The 20,627-nt window shown below is 37.0% G+C and overlaps 1 protein-coding gene across 1 annotated transcript in view; it reads left to right on the top strand.

Annotated features, from left to right (window-relative positions):
* fgfrl1b (fibroblast growth factor receptor like 1b) overlaps window positions 1-20,627 on the top strand; it is a 34,088-nt gene that overhangs the window by 11,490 nt on the left and 1,971 nt on the right. The window contains exons 3-6 of the mRNA XM_016282869.1: window positions 6,379-6,651; window positions 18,787-18,879; window positions 19,081-19,359; window positions 20,130-20,483. Coding sequence (XP_016138355.1) covers window positions 6,379-6,651; window positions 18,787-18,879; window positions 19,081-19,359; window positions 20,130-20,483 — 999 coding nt within the window. The remainder of the gene's footprint in view (window positions 1-6,378; window positions 6,652-18,786; window positions 18,880-19,080; window positions 19,360-20,129; window positions 20,484-20,627) is intronic.

Genomic DNA, 20,627 nt, shown 5'->3' with positions numbered 1-20,627 from the left:
TGCATATGAAAAATAATGTGATCATCAACATTAACCGCATATAAATGAAAACTGCCTAATGTTATAGAGTGAAATGTCAATCCAGAAAGTGGTACAGGCCTGTCTAAGCTTTGAGAGTTCTGATGGGAGTACATCTTTACTTTGATAATATAATACTGAATATGATTCAGATGTAGTATTTGATGAAAATGTGATTTTCTCAGCATTTTGCTCAAAATGTAATTTTTTTTATTAAACCTACCAACAGTACATTCAAGTGTTGATAAAAAAAAGAATGACTGATGCTAGAATATGAGACAGGACATGTTCAGATATTCATATAACAAAATATTTTGGGGGCCATGGAATTTTAGTGATATTCAGCAAAAACGCTGGCGGGTAAAAAAATGTTTACAAATATTTTTATTCAGCAAGGGCACAATAAACTGATCAAAAGTGATGGTAAAGACTTTTACATTGTTTCCATTTTAAATACATTCTGTTCATCAAAGAATCCTAAAAATAAAATAAAAAAATCATGGTTTTCACAAAAATATCAAGCAGCACGACTTGTTTTCAGTATTGGTAACAATAAGAAATGTTTCTTGAGCACCAAATCAGTATATCAGAATGATTGCGACACTATAAACTTAAAAAATACGGCTGCTGAAAATTCAGCTTTGCCATCACAGGAATAAATTGCATTTAAAATTCATTAAAATAGAAAACTGTTATTTTGAATTGAGCAAAAGAGATATCATGTAACATTAACCTTGATTAATAAATGCAGTAAAAGTATTATTGATTGTTAGTTCCTCATGCCTAATGCATTAACTAATGGTAACAAATTGAACAATTTTGTAGTAGTCTTTTAGAATATGTATTCACTAGTAATCAACCCCATGACCTTAATGTTAGTAGCACCAATGTTAAGCTTCAGGAACTAAAATGCTATTACATATTTTATTCAGTTCCTGCTAAACATTTTTAATATGCGGTCATAGGCTATGTTGAGCAGATTTGTAACAGCGGCGGGTGATTTATAGCTGAAATAATCCCCGGGAACGCTGACAGAAATGTGCAGCGCAGTCTCTAGCTCTCATAATGGGCCGGACCGTTTGGATGTTGTGTACACGTGTCCTTTGACAGCAGCAGTTAGTTAACTGGCTGCCATGCCTGGACTGCTCATCCAAGTCTTCGTGTTACTCCTGCACCTTCTTCTCTTTCACACTGCCTTCTCTTTCTGTCTTTCTCTCTCTCTGGGCCTTTGATGGTCATGTCACTTCCTCCATTCTAATCATTTATCCATGCAGCATGCTGTCAAGCTCCATTTGAAGCTCTCGCTGTGACACCAGTGATGTTCATCTAAAGCTGTGGAGGCTGCCCAGGCTTCAAAGTACTTCCACTGCGGTCTGTAAGGCCGGTTCATAAATCCTTTGAGAAATCAAAAAACCATATCAAGATGTCTGAGACAAGACGGGCCAGTGAAGGAGTGCATGCTAGCTAGTAATCCTTATATAGTTTGGTCTTCTTTTTGACGTGGAGACAGTGGAGATTTAACTGGTCATGTGTCTAGTCCAATAGATCTAGACAGAAATGAGTGATTCATGTCAATGTAGTAATTTATTGTACAGTCAGGGTGGCAATAAATGTGTATACATTTTTATGGAGCATCAGTCCATTGATCTTGTCTTCAGTGTTGCCTTGAATGTGGTGAGGGTGTTTCCTGGGAGGTCTGTTAAAAATGCATTGTATGCGATGCCTGCACATGGACGCAAAATGATGGCTCTCTTTCTCTTTGTTGCTGTCTTTGTCTTGCTCTCATTTTCTTTGTCTAGAGACTCAATATTCATAAATGTTACCAATAGTGTGACGTGCACATTAGTGGTGCTTAATCTAAATCTGTTTGCATGAACATTTTTATTTTAAACTGATGCCAAAACGAAGTACACTACTGTTCAAAAGTTTGGGATTGGTGAGATTTTATGTTTTTGAAAGTCTCTTATTTCACCAAGGCTGTATTTTATTAAAATACAGTAAATATAGTAATATTGTGAAATATTATTAAAATGTACAGTAGCTGTTTTCTACTTACTTTATGTATTTTCAAATGTACTTTTATTCCTGTGATGCAAAGCTTAATTTTCAGCAGCAATTAATTCAGTCTTCAGTGTCACATGATAATTCGGAAATAAGTTTAATATGCTTGAGATTTGCTACTTAAAAATATTTCTTGTTATTATCAATGTTAAAAACAGTTGTGTTGCTTATTTATTTATTTTGCTTAAACCAAAATAAACTTTTCAGGATTTTTGAAGGTTCAAAAGAACAGCATTTATTTGAAATATAAATATTTTGTAACATTATAAATGTCTTATAAAATTATAAATGAACAATTCAGTTCATCCTTGCTGCTAAAAGTATTCATTTATTTAAAAAAAGAATAATAATAAAAAAATCTTACTGCCCCCAAACATTTGAATGGTAGTTTATCTTGAAAGGCAACATGACAGTAGTAGGTATGGGTGGGCAAGATCATAAGCGGAGGGTGAACCAACTCCAGGGTAAGGCTAAAAGCAGCCAAATGTATTAAACATCATAAACCCGTCTTTTTAGGCAAGAACCAGGTATGGGGGTCATGTAGGCTAAAAAAAATGTTTAATGGGACTGAATTTGTATTTAATGTGATTACAATTTAATAAAAACGTTAGAAATTGATAATTATGTAACGTTTCCTTTCCACTGTTATTCAAACAGCGAATAAACTATATATAGAAAGTGACATTATCACTAACATTGATCTATTGCGAGTTTAAGCACTCTCAAAAAAACTAAACTATCGTTATAATCACTGAAGCTGTATACACTGTTAAATGCATCTCTTACTTACATTGTACATACATCTGCGCTTTGTTGTTTATGATGAGAGAATTCGCAAGAGTCCGAAATTCAGTCAGTGAACGTGCGCGCAGTCAACAAAACTGATGAGTTTGAACAATGACTCATCTGAACACTTCTGATTGGCCATTGCATTCCTAAGCTCAGCTGATATGTGTGTGATTGGTTAAAATGCGCAACACTGTAAAAACGCCTAAAATGAAATACGGTGCAACATGAGCAGATCTTAATTTAATGCCGCAATCGACACGGTCTATTCATATTCACTTTGTTAGCAACAGACGTAATAGATTTCATTTGTTTGTGCAGGGGCATTTTTGTCCAATTTAGTGGCATTTTTTAGGCATTTTTTTGGCATTTAGTGGCCAGGGGAAGGTCAATAACTGACATCAACTAGTTTATCTAGATTTAAAAAAAAAAAACGTTAGCTTTAATATTACTTTTTAACTGTGGTGCTACAAAGAGCATGAACTTAGAGATGCAACTTCTCCAAAAGTGTTTTAGTGTGCTGTGATTTAGCATACAGTACTCTGCATGCAAAACAACCAACCCTTACCTTAACCGCCAATACTTAATATTCTGCCTAAAAAGACAAAGACAAATAATCTCTCAGCACACAGTGTGGTTATTTTCACCTCATGTAGGAGATTTCTTTTGCCACCCTGTCTGCCATCAGCTTCAGCCAGACATGTTTTTTTCTGTATGGGGCGTGTGTGTGGCCTCAGTCATCTTTTGTCTTTTCCACTGTTATGCTATTCATATTCACTTTGTTAGCAACAGACGTAATAGATTTCATTTGTTTGTGCAGGGGCATTTTTGTCCAATTTAGTGGCATTTTTTAGGCATTTTTTTGGCATTTAGTGGCCAGGGGAAGGTCAATAACTGACATCAACTAGTTTATCTAGATTTAAAAAAAAAAAAAACGTTAGCTTTAATATTACTTTTTAACTGTGGTGCTACAAAGAGCATGAACTTAGAGATGCAACTTCTCCAAAAGTGTTTTAGTGTGCTGTGATTTAGCATACAGTACTCTGCATGCAAAACAACTAACCCTTACCTTAACCGCCAATACTTAATATTCTGCCTAAAAAGACAAAGACAAATAATCTCTCAGCACACAGTGTGGTTATTTTCACCTCATGTAGGAGATTTCTTTTGCCACCCTGTCTGCCATCAGCTTCAGCCAGACATGTTTTTTTCTGTATGGGGCGTGTGTGTGGCCTCAGTCATCTTTTGTCTTTTCCACTGTTATGGGCAATATTTGTCTGTCAGCACGTATGACGCTTCCCTCCGCCTCACATCAAAGCTTTTCGGACAGCTTAGACACGGCTCTGTGACAAATAGTTAGCAAGCATGATGGAAGGAAGCAATTTTAAATGACAGTCCCAGGCTTTCTCTGAGTCACATCTTTCTTCTAATGCATTCTTTATCAAGTGCGTGATGTATGCTGTGTGTGAAGCGTGGCCTGTGGACGGAAAGGCAATGAGATATTTCAGCTTCTGCTCAATGGTATCCACCAGGTTGTTTTAATATCCTTAAGCAAACATTCAAGAGTTACCTCTCTTTTTCTATTCATTCAGCCACCAGGTTGATGATTCATTAGATCTATCTCACATGGTCCATGCAAACCATCTCCTCTCTGCTGGTGAAAAGATCCATTGTTTGTTCAAGGAGCCCACCGATTACATTACATCTTCATTATAAACACACAACTGTTTTCCTTTCCAAAGCCTCACAAATGTTTATTAAGCCTCCAATAGCTTTATACACGTACATTTGTAAATTAAGTGCATGATTCATCTAACATAGACTTCTCTCCAGCTGTGATGTTCATTTCAACCTTTTTTTGCTCTATTTCCGGAGGACTTTTTTTGCCATTCTCGGCCCTTCCCAGTCTAACATTCTGGAATTTACTGTAATTTAATTCCAGCACCAAAACAACCTTTTCTTTTCCCTCCCGCGTGTTCTGGTGGCACTTTCCTGGATGGCAACCAGCAGCTTCAGGTGAAAACACTTCACTCCAGCAGAGAGACTTGAAGGGAAGTAGGGGAAAAAAACGAAAAAGTACATTTAGAGCCAGTATCATTTTTCAATTTATAATCTTGGTGGTTCTCACAGCAGCTGCTTGAGCAGCAACAGGATGTGACAGTACCAGGCATGAATGAGAGGTGCCTTCCAATGTATACACATGCCAGTGCAGAGGAAATGGAAAGCAAGTGCTCATGGGAGTCTTCGCAAGCTGCAAGGAGGGGATGAAAAGGACCTTGTGCTTGCAAGGACAGAAATTCCCCAGAAGATTATTGTGCCTAGCTTTCCCCCTCATAATATTTATTTGTGGGGCTAGATGTATTAGGAGCTGGAGAAAAAAAAATAATGCCAGAAATGTTGTGCCCATGACATTTTTGTCAGTGTTGTCTTGGTGCTTATTGTGCCATAACACTGGCAAAGGAACATTTCAAGCAAGGGCGCATGAATCTTCACATACTGTACCTTTCCCATAGCATGAGTATGCCAGGAATAAATAGAGGAAACCTTTACCTGCTGGTACTGGAACATTACATACTATAGATGTAGCAAATGTTATATATAAAGCAAATAGGTAATAAGTTCACAAAAATAATAATGATAATTTTTTTATGTAAAAACTTTATTCAATTATTAAAATTATTTTTTATTATTATTATAGCATTAAAGCAAAATGCACCACAAAAATACAAATATTTTATTAAGAAAAATTATTTCAAAACATTAATAATTGTCATTAATAATAAAATGAAATTAATATTTATATAAGTTGTTTATTAAATTTATATTATTATTATTTATATTATATTATATATTATTTATATTATTATTATTTGCATTAAAGCAAAATGCACTAAATATAAATGTATGGGTCTATATACTGTGTGTATATATATATATATATATATATATATATATACTGTATATATATATTAACTATTAAACTATAATAACTATATATGCTGTATTAACTATTAAATTATCTTCATACAGAAATCAAATATAAAGAAAACAGTATTTCTAATTTTAAAGGGGTCATGAACTGCCTTTGTTTTTTATTTTGTGCTGTTCTCTGAGGTTTTTGACCCTCCTCATAAGAACGCTCCATTTGAATATTCGTGGCAGATTGTAGACTCGAAAGTAAACGGCCACTGCTATGAATGGCTAGTAGGTGTGTATGTTTGACAGCGTACATTCCTCATAGATGGACTAGATTTAGGTCCAAAATGCATAAATAACTATAAGCTGGTTTTAGACTAACGACATATTTTTGGATTCTGAATCTTATAGGATATTTTTATACAAATTTACAATGACCTCTTATATGTCAAAAGATCAATTGGATTTTGTTATCTCAGTTCATGACCTCTTTAATGTGCACTTTTGCATTACACTCACATGATAGGTATGTAATTATTATTTGTTATGTAAATACACATGCTATACTGTTACTTAAGACAATGTTTTTTGCTCCAGGTCCTCCATGGGTGAGCCGTCAGGTAGAGGACAGACAGACAGCAAAACTGGGCCGCACGGTTCGACTTCCATGCCCGGTGGAGGGTGACCCCCCTCCGCTGGTCCTGTGGGTAAAGGATGGGCGGAACGTGAATCCAGGCTGGAGCCGCTACAAGGTTCTGAAGCAGAGTCTGAAGATCAAAGAAGTGGAACTGGAGGATGCCGGCGTGTACATCTGCCGCGTCACCAATGGATTTGGCAGCCTCGCCCTCAACTTCACACTCATTGTAATTGGTAAAGACTGCCTCCCACGCCATACACCACAACCCTTTATATCTCAGTTCTTTATACTTTTGCTCACCCAGAGCATTTGTAGGCCACATCAGTCGTCCAGGCATAATCAAAACCTGCACCGTTGCACACGCACAACGGCTTGAGGTAGTGTTTTAGGGGGTTAGTGACCCAGCTAGACATATGGCATCTCAAAACAGCAGAGCTTTCAACTGCAATCCAAAAAGAGCAGGGCAACGTTCAGATGCCCTCTCAAAAGGCTAATTATGGCACAGGAAAGCAGTCGGGTTTATGTAAAGCTGCTCCCAAATCATATTTGACAAAACTGACATGACTGGCAAGGTACTTTAGAACAAGCATGGTTTCATGAACGTAACATTAACTCCAAAAGCACAAGAGAGCATTGTGCTGATGGAAATTTATGACTTGTTAGCATTTGTTGGAGCATATGGCACTGATGCCGTCTTGCATTATCAGATCTAGAGAACAAAGAATGGCTTCATGTTGTCCGTCACACAATACCTGCAGTTGTTTATGTAGGCCGTAATTTAATACCAAGTTCGTACTTTTACCCAGGTAGTGACTTTTTTCCCCACTAGAACCTGACAGGCAAGAAAATGAATACACACCTACCTGGATGGATGGAAGGAGAAAGAGAATGAGGTGTAGAAGCACGTAGCTATTGTGAGGCAATGAGGGGTTTGTGTTGGAGCGTGTGGTTCTTCTGATGACTGCTGAGGGACTGTGGGGCAGTAGTTTCCAGCCAAAACGTCCTGTACAGGGAGAGGAGACAGAGACAACCTGCTGCCTTCTCTGCCATAAATCTGAACTGGTCTGGTGAAGTTGAGAGGCCTTGATGACCCAGAAGCCCTTGGCTCTTCCTGTGTAGCTTGCCACATTTGGGGGGGCAGTCGAGGCAACTAGTGTGCGGATGCAAATTATGATTATTCTGCTGAGCGAGGCAGCTGCTTAATTGGCTGAGCCAGTATTTCTGGCTCCCTCCCCTTGATATCTTTGCTCTGGGCCTCCTGTATGGGGAGTGATGGCGGCCTGCTGTTTTCCTGTTTTGTCCCCGAGAGCTCTGTGGAGCTCAGAGTTATGGTGCATTGGACTGGTTCACTCCCTTTGGAATATAGTTGCAGAGTTTACTGAAGTCATTAACTGCAATGACCAACAGCCCCCGAACAAAAGGCCCATTAGACCCTCCTGTTGCAGTGTTTGAGTGTTTAAAGCTGTGATTTTTGCTGAAGGGAATGACACTATTAGTAAACCGGAGAAGGGTTAAGAAGCAGCATTGTTTTTCAATAAAGATTAGTGGACCCTGCAGCTAAAGAGTTAAAGGGGTAGTTTACCCAAAAACTCACCCTTTTGTTGTTCCAAAACAGTATGACTTTCTTTCTTCTGTAGATCAACATTACGACATTAGACTATATGCTTTGGACGCTGTATGCCATACTGTCATACTGCCATACTATTGTCCATACTGTATGGACAAGGCTGAGACATTTTTCCTTTTTCAAAGTGTCATCTTTTACATTCCACAGCAGAAAGAAAGTCATAAAGTTTTGAAGGTGAGTTCAAATATTTTATTTTTAAATAAAACTACTGTAGGTGTCCTTCAAACAAAATTGGTTAATTTTAACATCTCTAATTTGACATTTTCATCTTTAAATAGTGAAGCATTTGAGGAGAACATCTTACAAGTTCTTTCATATTTCATCATTGCCAGCATTTTTTGCATTATGTTAGAATTTTGATAATTTGATGATTAATCGTGATCATTTTTATTAATTTAGCTTTATTTATTTATTTATTTATTGCTATTTATTGAGCTCTTGTGCGCTGTTTTCAATGACATGAATGAAAATGAATGGTTAAATTAATGAGCAGAATTTTCAGAAAATCTGAAAAAGAATATGCATTTAAATGTCAGTGTGAATGAAACACTGATTAGTGAAAGTAATAATAAAATTGTTTAAGGAGGGTTTTGGCAACTTTACAGCAAAAGCACAATTGCAAAATTACCTACCAGATGTTTTTAGAGATTCTCCTTTTAAGCAGCTACTTAATGTAAATTAATGTACACCAAAAGCACAACAGGAAAACTCCAGCCAGGACTGACTGTATCAGGAGAGAGGAATCTGGTGACATTCAATAGCACCTGTTGTCATCAGTGCAGCTCTAATCTGCAGCAGGATTTGCACTCACGGCAAGCATGGGCAGAACCGTGCCCTCATATTTTAATGTGCGTGAAATCTATATCCCACTTATTTCCTCATGAAAGTGTAATTTTAGCTTTTAGTTGATATTCTGCCCCTATCAAACCAGGCAGTTGATGGCTTGGTGTAATCAGTTGGCAATAAACATAAGCTGAGGTAACAGCTATAATTTAAGCCTTCAGTTTTTCCTGACCACAGTCACCGAAAAGTCTCTGTGCTTATCACATGCGTAAATAGAAACACTTTTTTTTTTAAACATGTGTGCAATTGTACATGAGAACAACAACTTGAGTTTTAAATATAGACAGAGATTAGCACAGCTTTATAGCTTTAAGGCATTTTAATAGGATCGTTAACTTGCTCTCCAATGTTGCTCACATATTCTGTGCTTTTTTGCAATCTGGCACAGGGAACTCGGGGAATTTGGGTTTGTAAGAATGGCATATTGGGCTTTAAAGGTCACAGTGAAGGTGTTGTTTACTAGAAGGTGTTAGAAGAAATGCTTCACCACCATCTCACGCTGACCATTCTCACATTTACTGATGTGTTAGGGAGTCAAATCAGTCTCTATGTCATAAACCGCTGTACTTTAAAATGTCCCACAGCACCTGGGCCTCTCCCTCTTTCCCCCGCAGTGGTCCCAGAACCTACACCCCTGCTGTTTCTAAAGAGCTCCACACACTGCCAGCATTGTTTTCTCACAGCTCTGCTTTGCAGGAGTCCAGGGCGAGGGATCTTATGCTTTTCTCCGCAACATAATTGTCTATATTGTTAAAATTTATGTTGGATGTATGAATCTGTAAGTGGAGTAGAAGATCTCGAGTTTGCCTCCAAAAGTAACAGACTCTGCTCACAATTGCACTGTTGTAGAGTCCTGGTTGCCGGGCACTGGCTCCCTCTTGTCTGCGTTTCTCACCTATTGTATAGGAGGCCGTACTGTGTACGGACGCAGCGGAGGGAGACTGTGGCTTGTACTCAGACGGTGGTTTGGGCTGCCTGTTTTATGAGGGGACTGGTGGAGAGCTTCCAGCAGTGGCCTTTTGTTCTTTGTTTGCAGGCCACGGGTTACATGTGTTGCAGTTTAGCCAGCGTCCTCCTCACCTAAATGGATAATTGTATCAAAATTACACTTGTAAGCCAACCCAAGACTGCGGAGGGACACGGTAGGTGGGATAAGGGAAGGGCGGCGCGTTTGGGACAGCATGAATATGCCTTCCAGTCTTTGGGTCATGCCACCTTGGTCAGGATTGGCTTGAGTGGGAATCACAGCACTGACATTCATTCATTCGAGATAATTTGTTCATAAGCTTTCCCGCTGCTGAACTCTTACACAAGCTCTTTTCCATTCCAATAGACGTGCGTTTACTCATTTGCCATGGCTGGTCTGAATGGAGAACAGCCTCACTGCTGCAGTATTTATGTTTAGTCTGATTTACGTCTATTTTCCACGACAGCTCCTCTTTTGGGAAATGCTTCTCTCCTATTTAAACAGTCCAAAGGGGAAGAAACATGAACTGGGTCATTTTATAAAACAGGCACTTTTTGCAGTTGATAAGTTGCTTACATTATTTTGATTGATTAATTAATTATATACAAATAATTTTATAATTTAAGATATAAATATTAATATATATATATATATATATATATATACACACAGTTGGGGTCAAAAGTTTACATCCCCCTTTCAGAATCTGCAAAATGTTATAATAGTTGAATTTATAAAAAATAAATGTACCCCGTTCAAAAGTTTACATCACCTTGATTCTTAATACTGTGTTGTTACCTGAATAATCCACAGCTGTTTTTTTTTTTGTGATAGTTGTTCATGAGTCCCTTGTTTGTCCTGAACAGTTAAACTGCCCGCTGTTCTTCAGAAAAACCCTTCAGGTCCCACAAATTCTTTGGTTTTCTAGCATTTTTGTGTATTTGAACCCTTTCTAACAGTGACTGTATGATTTTGAGATCCATCTTCTCACTCTGAGGACAACTGAGGGACGCATATGCAACTATTACAGAAGGTTCAAATGCTCACTGATGCTCCAGAAGGAAAAAACATGCATTAAGAGTCGGGGGTGAACTGATGTAAACTTTTGAACGGGGTCATTTTTATAAATTCAACTATTATTTTGTCTTGTGGACTATATGTAAACATCTTTTATGTGAAATATCTTATTCAGGTCAGTACTAAATAAACAATAACATGCATTTTGTTTGATCCCTCTTATTTTGGTAAAATAATTGACATTTTGCAGATTCTAAAAGGGTGATGTAAACTTTTGACCTCAACTGTATATATGTGCGTACATACAGTGGGGAAAAAAAGTATTTAGTCAGCCACCAATTGTGCAAGTTCTCCCACTTAAAAAGATGAGAGAGGCCTGTAATTTTCATCATAGGTATACCTCAACTCTGAGAGACAAAATTAGAAAAAAAAATCCAGAAGTGGGTACGGACGCAGCGGAGGGAGACTGTGGCTTGTACTCAGACGGTGGTTTGGGCTGCCTGTTTTATGAGGGGACTGGTGGAGAGCTTCCAGCAGTGGCCTTTTGTTCTTTGTTTGCAGGCCACGGGTTACATGTGTTGCAGTTTAGCCAGCGTCCTCCTCACCTAAATGGATAATTGTATCAAAATTACACTTGTAAGCCAACCCAAGACTGCGGAGGGACACGGTAGGTGGGATAAGGGAAGGGCGGCGCGTTTGGGACAGCATGAATATGCCTTCCAGTCTTTGGGTCATGCCACCTTGGTCAGGATTGGCTTGAGTGGGAATCACAGCACTGACATTCATTCATTCGAGATAATTTGTTCATAAGCTTTCCCGCTGCTGAACTCTTACACAAGCTCTTTTCCATTCCAATAGACGTGCGTTTACTCATTTGCCATGGCTGGTCTGAATGGAGAACAGCCTCACTGCTGCAGTATTTATGTTTAGTCTGATTTACGTCTATTTTCCACGACAGCTCCTCTTTTGGGAAATGCTTCTCTCCTATTTAAACAGTCCAAAGGGGAAGAAACATGAACTGGGTCATTTTATAAAACAGGCACTTTTTGCAGTTGATAAGTTGCTTACATTATTTTGATTGATTAATTAATTATATACAAATAATTTTATAATTTAAGATATAAATATTAATATATATATATATATATATATATATACACACAGTTGGGGTCAAAAGTTTACATCCCCCTTTCAGAATCTGCAAAATGTTATAATAGTTGAATTTATAAAAAATAAATGTACCCCGTTCAAAAGTTTACATCACCTTGATTCTTAATACTGTGTTGTTACCTGAATAATCCACAGCTGTTTTTTTTTTTGTGATAGTTGTTCATGAGTCCCTTGTTTGTCCTGAACAGTTAAACTGCCCGCTGTTCTTCAGAAAAACCCTTCAGGTCCCACAAATTCTTTGGTTTTCTAGCATTTTTGTGTATTTGAACCCTTTCTAACAGTGACTGTATGATTTTGAGATCCATCTTCTCACTCTGAGGACAACTGAGGGACTCATATGCAACTATTACAGAAGGTTCAAATGCTCACTGATGCTCCAGAAGGAAAAAACATGCATTAAGAGTCGGGGGTGAACTGATGTAAACTTTTGAACGGGGTCATTTTTATAAATTCAACTATTATTTTGTCTTGTGGACTATATGTAAACATCTTTTATGTGAAATATCTTATTCAGGTCAGTACTAAATAAACAATAACATGCATTTTGTTTGATCCCTCTTATTTTGGTAAAATAATTGACATTTTGCAGATTCTAAAAGGGTGATGTAAACTTTTGACCTCAACTGTATATATGTGCGTACATACAGTGGGGAAAAAAAGTATTTAGTCAGCCACCAATTGTGCAAGTTCTCCACCAAGGAATTTACCAATTAATTCTTTAAAAATCCTACAATGTGATTTTCTGGATTTTTTTTTCTCATTTTGTCTCTCATAGTTGATGTATACCTATGATGAAAATTACAGGCCTCTCTCATCTTTTTAAGTGGGAGAACTTGCACAATTGGTGGCTGACTAAATACTTTTTTGCCCCACTGTATATATTGTCCTTACATAATATTATGGCTTCAAAAAGGTACTCCTTTTCAATAATTCAGATGGTTTGTACCCTACTGGCAATCATAAGAAAACATAAAGTGATTAACGATAAAGTGATTTACAAACAATTTATTTATAGATTTTTATAATTAAGTGAATATAAGTTAAAAAAAAGTATATATATATATATATATATATATATATATATAGGTTATATAAAATCTTAAAGTGTAAAGAGAGATTTTAGCTAAATACTAGCTTTTATTTTCATGTATTTTGTTTTCATTGTGGATATTTTTTCATATGCAGGGTGAAGTCTTTTTTACACAGATGTATATGAGAGACACAAATGGCAAACATTTTGTAGAATGACTATTAGTATTTTAAGAAAAGACTAGAAGAATACAGTAGAATGTATTTATCTGATGTCAAACGTATCATAAGAACCAACCAAAATGCTTTTAAAGCCATAATTTGATCATACGTCTCTCTAACACTGATGTGATTCGTAATTTTTATTACTTGTAATGTGACACGGAGCTTCACAACTTGGGCTCTCAAGTGCATGTTTGTTTTATTTCTTTCATTGTAGGGAAATAAGCTCAGGCAAGTTCAAAGAACAAACACATATGGACACAAATTAATTCATGCTTGTGAGTAGCTGAAGAAAAGACATGGTTGAAAAAGGCAAAGATGAAAGGATACTTGATGGAATTGAAACCAGTCTGGACTCACATGAAATTAAGCTGAACAGAGAGACATACAGAGTTTGAAATGGCACATAAGAGTGAGTTCAGGCGGAGAAGTGAGAAGCATAACTGAGAAACAACACTCTGTAAGTTTAGCAGCACAAGGGCATAAAATAACAGATGATAAGGGAATGAAGATGAAAATGTAAGCCAAAGAAACAGTTTCTGCAGATTTAATGTAAATATAATTATAGTTTGATATAATAATATTGATTGTATTTTATCATTCCTTTATTTAGATACTTTGTTTTTTAGATTACCAGTTCAAACCTATAATGGAGTCCAAAGTTTAAAATCTAGGTGTTAATAATGTTTAAAAAAAAAAAAAAAAATTTAAACTTAAAGGAATATTTCTTATTCATTTCATATCATAATGTTTAAGATTCTGCACTATTTCTTGGTCACTAGAATGACTAGCTGTCATTAAATAAAAAGGGGGAAATATGAAAAATGTAATTCTGAAACTCAAATTGTATGAACTACCAAAATCTGGGGTCGGTAAGATTTTGTTTTTGAACGAAAGTCTCTTATTCTCACCAAGGCTGCATTTATCTGATCAAAAATGCAATAAAAGCAATAAGCATGTAAAATACTAATACAATTTAAAATAAGTGTTCTCTGTATTATTATATATTTTAAAATTCCTTTAATGACAAAGTTGCCATTACTCCAGCCTTCAGTGTCACATGATCTTTTAATATCATTCTAATATGCTGATTTGGTGCTCAACTAACATTTCTTATTTTTATCACTGTGCTGCTTAATATTTTTGTTGATATTTATACAGTTCAAAAGAACAGCATTTTTTTATAGAAATCTTTTGTAACATTATAATGTCGTTACTGTCATTTTTGATCAATTTAATACATCCCTGCTGTTTCTTTCTTTCAAAAAAAAAAAATCTAACTGGCCCCAAACTTTGAACAGTAGTGTATAATTTGCATTTAAAAAATATTAAAATAGAACATTGAAAAAAGGCTCTCAGACGTTTAGACCCCACTTTATGTCAAATTATAGCATCCAGTAAATGCACTAAATATTTTGACTAGTACTTTATGATGCATCTCATGCCCACCCTGCCTTTCCTTCTATGTGCAGTTTAAACCAGAACCTAATCACATCATGGCTTTGGTTTCATGGCATACAACTGAGCCTTCTTTGAGCTGCAGGGGGAGCAAAGGCTTTAATTAAACTAAAAGGATGCAAATTACCCACCTTCATCAGAGCCATATTAAAGGGCCTTTCATCCACCTCATTAGAGGGGCCAGAGGCTGGGCCGGGCCCTCTGCAGGATGCTCCGGACCCACTCCACTCACAACAGAGAAGAAAAGAACACGGGCACGTTAGGTTTGGACAATTTCCTCCCGGGTCTCCATACGACTGTTGCTGCAAACCACTTATGGCCCTATAAAAGATACAAGGAGACTTCTAATTACCCTTTCGCCTCTGCTTCTCTCTGTCTTTCCCTGCTGTGAATCAACCAACAGTCTCTCATTTGCCTCTTCAGTCAGCGCATAGAGATATGCCAAATATACAAACTGAAATGAGGTGTATGTGTAAAGCTAACAAAAATGGAGGAACCAGATCATATGCTTAAAAGCATGAAAGCTTACCTACATTATCCATCTGATTTGAATTTTTTTTTTTATTGGCAAGAATAAGCACTTGCTTTTATAACAGCTCAGTCTATTCTTTTGTATTTCCCTCTCATCTCACTCCAGTATTTTTGAATACATTTGAATACATGAAAACACATAACCACGCTTCTTTCAAGAAAGATTAGAGCTCTTTAATGTTTTCATCAAGAACAAAATGATTGGAAGAGCTCAAAAGAACTGGAAAGCATTCAAAAGTGCAACATGTAGCCGATCAGTTCATACCTTTTCCATCCTTATGGAACTTCGTGAGTACTGTAATCCCACTATAGTTAACAGCATTGGCAGAGTTTTCCTTTGATTTACAGGAACAGACATGGTTTTAGTTAGTGATAGGCTATAACCTTAAAAACACAGCATCACTCTCAGTCAAACGACTCAGTAAGTTTCTCCACAATCTTCAATCTTCATTACGTCTTTGATTGAAAAAAGGTAACAAGGCCTTTTTTCCTTTGATGTTTATTTTATTTAGATGTCGCTGAAAATCAGTAGAAACGTTTCAGTCCGCTTTCTACTCCATGTTTGTTTTGCTTTGATTTTTTTTCCAAGCATGTGGAGCTCTCCATGACAAATCTACAGGAATGTATGTTTGCTCACACAGGTATGAATGGAGAATGAACCTTTTTGAAGGCACAGCTTTCAACTTCTTCCCAGTTGGAAAAAATAATATGTGAGCCTTATTAACACGCAGTCCACATGAAGATCATTTGTAAGTTGAGCTGCGGGGCTGCATGTGGACCTCTCTGGACCAAACCCTCCTTCTTTAAGCAGCCCCCTCTTTGAATGTATCTCTATGGGGCTGCAGAGGAAAAGGAGCCCCCTGTCCTTCAAAACTTCAGAGCTCCTTTTCCGCTATTTTCCTGTCCTAATGGTGCAAAAACATCACTGAGAGTAGGGGAACTGTGAATTGATTCCATGAGTAGCATGCATAGTAATATCCATAAAGCCATACAGGAATGCCCTGTCAGGAAGAACCTGTCTTTTGGACACCTGTTTAGAGAGCTCAACCCTTCACAGACCAGAGAACAGGGAGTCTGGGGTCGGGCTCTCAGTAAGACTACTTTAGTCCACATAAAGCTCCGCTGATTCCACTCTGCTGCCGCTGAATAGAGCAGCAATGGCTTACTTTTGCTCCTGCACCCCAGGGCCAAAGGTAACAATGGACTGAAGCCTGGTGAAAACACTTCTGCTTGCTTTGGCCTGGTTGTCTGTGTTGAACATGCAAGGCCTGTGCTCAGCATATGAGGCTTAGCAGGGACAAAGGTGCAGTGCTTTACTCCAAAGCAGCTATACACAGCCTCGGGACAGCAAAAACTATAGAAAGAGAGACAGAGAGTTTGAAGGCTTTCCTAGCTGATCGTCCTGTTCAGTAATGTGGACATGCACTATGATTCAAAAGCAGTAAGATTTTTTATTTTATTTTATTTTATTTTTTGGACAGAATAAAACATATGACAATAAAATGAAAGAAAAAAAATAATATGAAAGAATTAAAAATGATAATAAAACAGCTCAGCTTTGACATTACAGGAATTATTTTAAACTATATTAAAATATAAATCAAATCAAAATTATAAAAAAAAATACAATATTGCTTTTTTTACTGCATTTTTTTTGGGGGGGATAAAATAAATGTAGCCTTTTTGAGCGTGAGACGTCCTTAAAAAACATGAAAAAATCATTCCCACCCCAAATTTTAATCATTTATTTGAACGAAAAACTATTTTCTTATATATATTTTATATATTTTATGTACTTAAAGAATATGTTTGTTTTTGTTTTTTAAAAAAATTATATAATATTTTAAAAAGATCTACTAACCAATGGTAGCAACTGGAAGTTTTTTTTGTTTTGTTTTTACCATTTATTGATAGAATTTTATTTTACATTTTATAATAACACCAAGCAATTTATATGGTATCCAAATATTGGTACCAATCATAGTGACACTGCTGTAGGCTTTAAACTCTGCGTCATTTAAGGGGGAACAGCAACCTTATATGATGTTTGTTTCACTTTTTCTTCCTAAGTGAAGTACTAGCTGTACCAAGCACAGATGACGCTGGCTGAACCGAATTATGGAAAGTATTCATAAGGCATTTTATTAAGTAGTTTCATCACCTAGCCATGTGAGAACCATTTGTTGCCAGTGTTGATTCATGGCTTGTTGATTTGGGATTGCTCAGAATAAGTAATGTTGTGTACATAAAGATGTTGTGCTGGGTTCATGTACACACTTGTGTGTGCCGACGATCCGTCTGCTGTGGATTCAGGGAAGTGAGAGGGTTCTCTGTGCATTCCCGTGAGCCAAGCCAGAGAAATTCATCCCAAACAAAGCAGGGCTCTCAGCTCTGTCTGCACAGTTTAGGTTAAAGTCAGTTAATTGGTTTCCTGTCCAGGGTTAAGTCAACAGGGTGTTGTGTCTTAAACAGTGTGGAAACCGGAGAGAAGAAACAATATAGCAGTGTTTGTTCACCCCCAGCGCACAAAGCCCTCTAAAATAATACGTCGGTTTGGCCTGGTTATCGTTCCCATGGAGTTCTGAAACGTCACCGGTTCCGAAAACACAAAATCCTTCACACACCTCACAGTCCACTGATCTCCAAGTGAAGCAGAGGCGCAGAGGGGTTCTGTTGGCTCTCAAAGCACTGCAAATAAATCTCACCAAGTGTTGGCCTTTGCATTGACCCGCTCATTTAACATGATTTACATGACACCATTTGCAGGCATTAATAGTGGGTATGAAGATGAAAGAGCTCATATTGCTAGAGAAACATCTGACCGCTGATTTATGGACCAATATCTAAACTTTCCTTTAAAGTATGCCTGAGATCATGAGGATTTTTCAATTGACGAGTTCGACTGGGGTGCTTAAACAAGTTTCAGTGGTTTCACTTATGCTTTAAAAAATGAAACATTTTCATATTGAATTGAATCCATTAACACTGAAACAAGCTGACATTTCAATTGCTCCCTGAGTAGCAGAGATTTGCCTGAAATCATTTGTCAGCAAGTCTTTATAGATAAAATATAAAATATTTTTACATGTTAGTTTTAAAGGTTTTCAGCATTAGAGAACATCTTATAAAATAAAATGAATCTCTTAATTCACATTTAACAATATTATAAGTGGCAACTGGAAACAATACTGCATTTTTTCCCAGACATTATTTTGAGATTTTTTCAATAATTATGTAAAGTCAGTTCACCACAGTTCACCACTTTGTTTGATATTGTGTCAAATGCAAAGATATTCATGCATTTTTTATATTAGGTTTAATTTTCTAAATACTTTAAAAGCCATTGTATATTTTAATGTTACAGTTAGGTAGAAATGCACAATGATTCATTTCTAAAAATCAGTTTCCTCCACAATTCCTATTGCTTATTTGAAAAGGAAGCATGCTGAAAATCATAACAGCAAATATTTCTCATGATTCATTACTTTGGATCGTGTCTTGCAGATGATGCAGCTGTGACTCAGAACCAGCCTCCGCCAGACGCAGCAGAACCTAACGCAGATCTTACCCTGCAGGACCCTACCGGAGAGCCATGGGGTAAGCATCTGATACACACCCTCCTCATCTTTCACTCCACATTACTCAATGCATGAGGTCATCAGCATGGGCCGTGTCTGTGCCCGCGTCCTTAAAGAGCTTAAAACAGTTCATTTCATCACTGCTGTGGGACTACCTAACAGAATATGTTTTGTCATCCAGCCGTAACCTCATGTTGTAAATGTTTTATTTCCTCCGCAGTGAAGCCACGCTTCACTCAGCCCACAAAGATGCGCAGGCGTGTGCTAGAGCAGCCTGTCGGCAGCTCGGTGCGTCTCAAGTGTCTGGCCAGTGGCAATCCAACACCCGTCATTACATGGTGGAAGGACCATGACCAGCTGCCCAGCCCTCACCAGAGTAAACGACCACAGTGGACACTGACTCTGAAGAACCTGCAACCTCAGGACAGTGCCAAATACACCTGTCATGTCTCCAATGCAGCTGGCCATATCAATGCCACCTACAAAGTGGATGTAATTGGTGAGTTTGGAAGCCAAAGATAGTTTAGCAATAGAATATGTTTGTTAATAATTTATATATATATATATTATCAATTGACATAATATTAATATAATAATAATAATAATATATATTTTACATTTTATTTATATATATTATATATATTTTACATTAAATTCTAACAAATTTATTTTTGTGGTTTGCTATATTTTTAATAATATTAATAATAATATTTTATAATAATTTTGATATTTTGTTATCCAATGCAAAGATTTGCAAAGACTTGCTTGTCTAAATATGTTGGACTTAATTTTAAATAATATATCTACAGTATATTTTTTGTGAATATTTTTTCTTGAAAAATTCTTAGCATTTCTTTGCCATTACATTCAGTATTTTAAATTATATACAACATATATTTGAATATATTTGTTAATAATATATAAATTATATAAAATAAAATATAAATAAATATTTTAAATCTTGTACAAATATATATTTTAAATGATAAAATGTTTTGCCATGTTTATGGATATGGATAGTTTGAAGATGACAGAAAAGGATTGGTGGAATATCAAATTTATCAAAAAATGTTGCGGGCCAGACTTGAACTTATGCTATGCATTAGCACCTCGACTCAATAAGTATTCAGTATGTCATGATTCCAGCCACTGTTTCTGTTTACCATTATACCTTAATCAGTTACAAATGTGATGTGCATAAGTAATCTCATGTTAGTTTAGACAAAATATTCAGACTGCTTTTAAGTTTTCAGTTTGTTTTCTTCACAGAGCGTACCAACTCCAAGCCCATTCTGACAGGTACCCATCCTGTCAACACGACTGTGGAGTTTGGTGGAACAGCTTCCTTCCAATGTAAAGTCCACAGTGATGTAAAGCCTGTGATACAATGGCTGAAGCGAGTTGACCCAGGCACAGAGGGGCGTTATAACTCCACTCTGGAGGTAGGAGGCCAGCACTTCGTGGTGCTGCCCACTGGGGACGTGTGGTCCAGACCTGACGGTTCCTACCTCAACAAGCTGGCCATCGTCAAGGCACGCGACGAGGATGCTGGAATGTACATCTGTCTAGGAGCGAATACCATGGGCTACAGCTTTCGCAGCGCCTACCTCACCGTTCTCTCAGGTCAGCTCCTGGAATTCTCCCTCAGATCTAGGTGGATTTACAGCACTAATATTTACTGTAAAATAATCATAATATTCATGATAAAAGACTGTAAAAAACTGTTAATTGGTTCACTGTAAATTCCCTTACTATATACTGTGAAGG

Source organism: Sinocyclocheilus grahami, unplaced genomic scaffold, assembly GCF_001515645.1.
Source record: "Sinocyclocheilus grahami isolate Dianchi unplaced genomic scaffold, SAMN03320097.WGS_v1.1 scaffold167.1, whole genome shotgun sequence".
NCBI lineage: Eukaryota > Metazoa > Chordata > Actinopteri > Cypriniformes > Cyprinidae > Sinocyclocheilus > Sinocyclocheilus grahami.
Note: the sequence above shows the minus strand (reverse complement) of the source record. Positions and strands in the feature narration are given on the sequence as shown.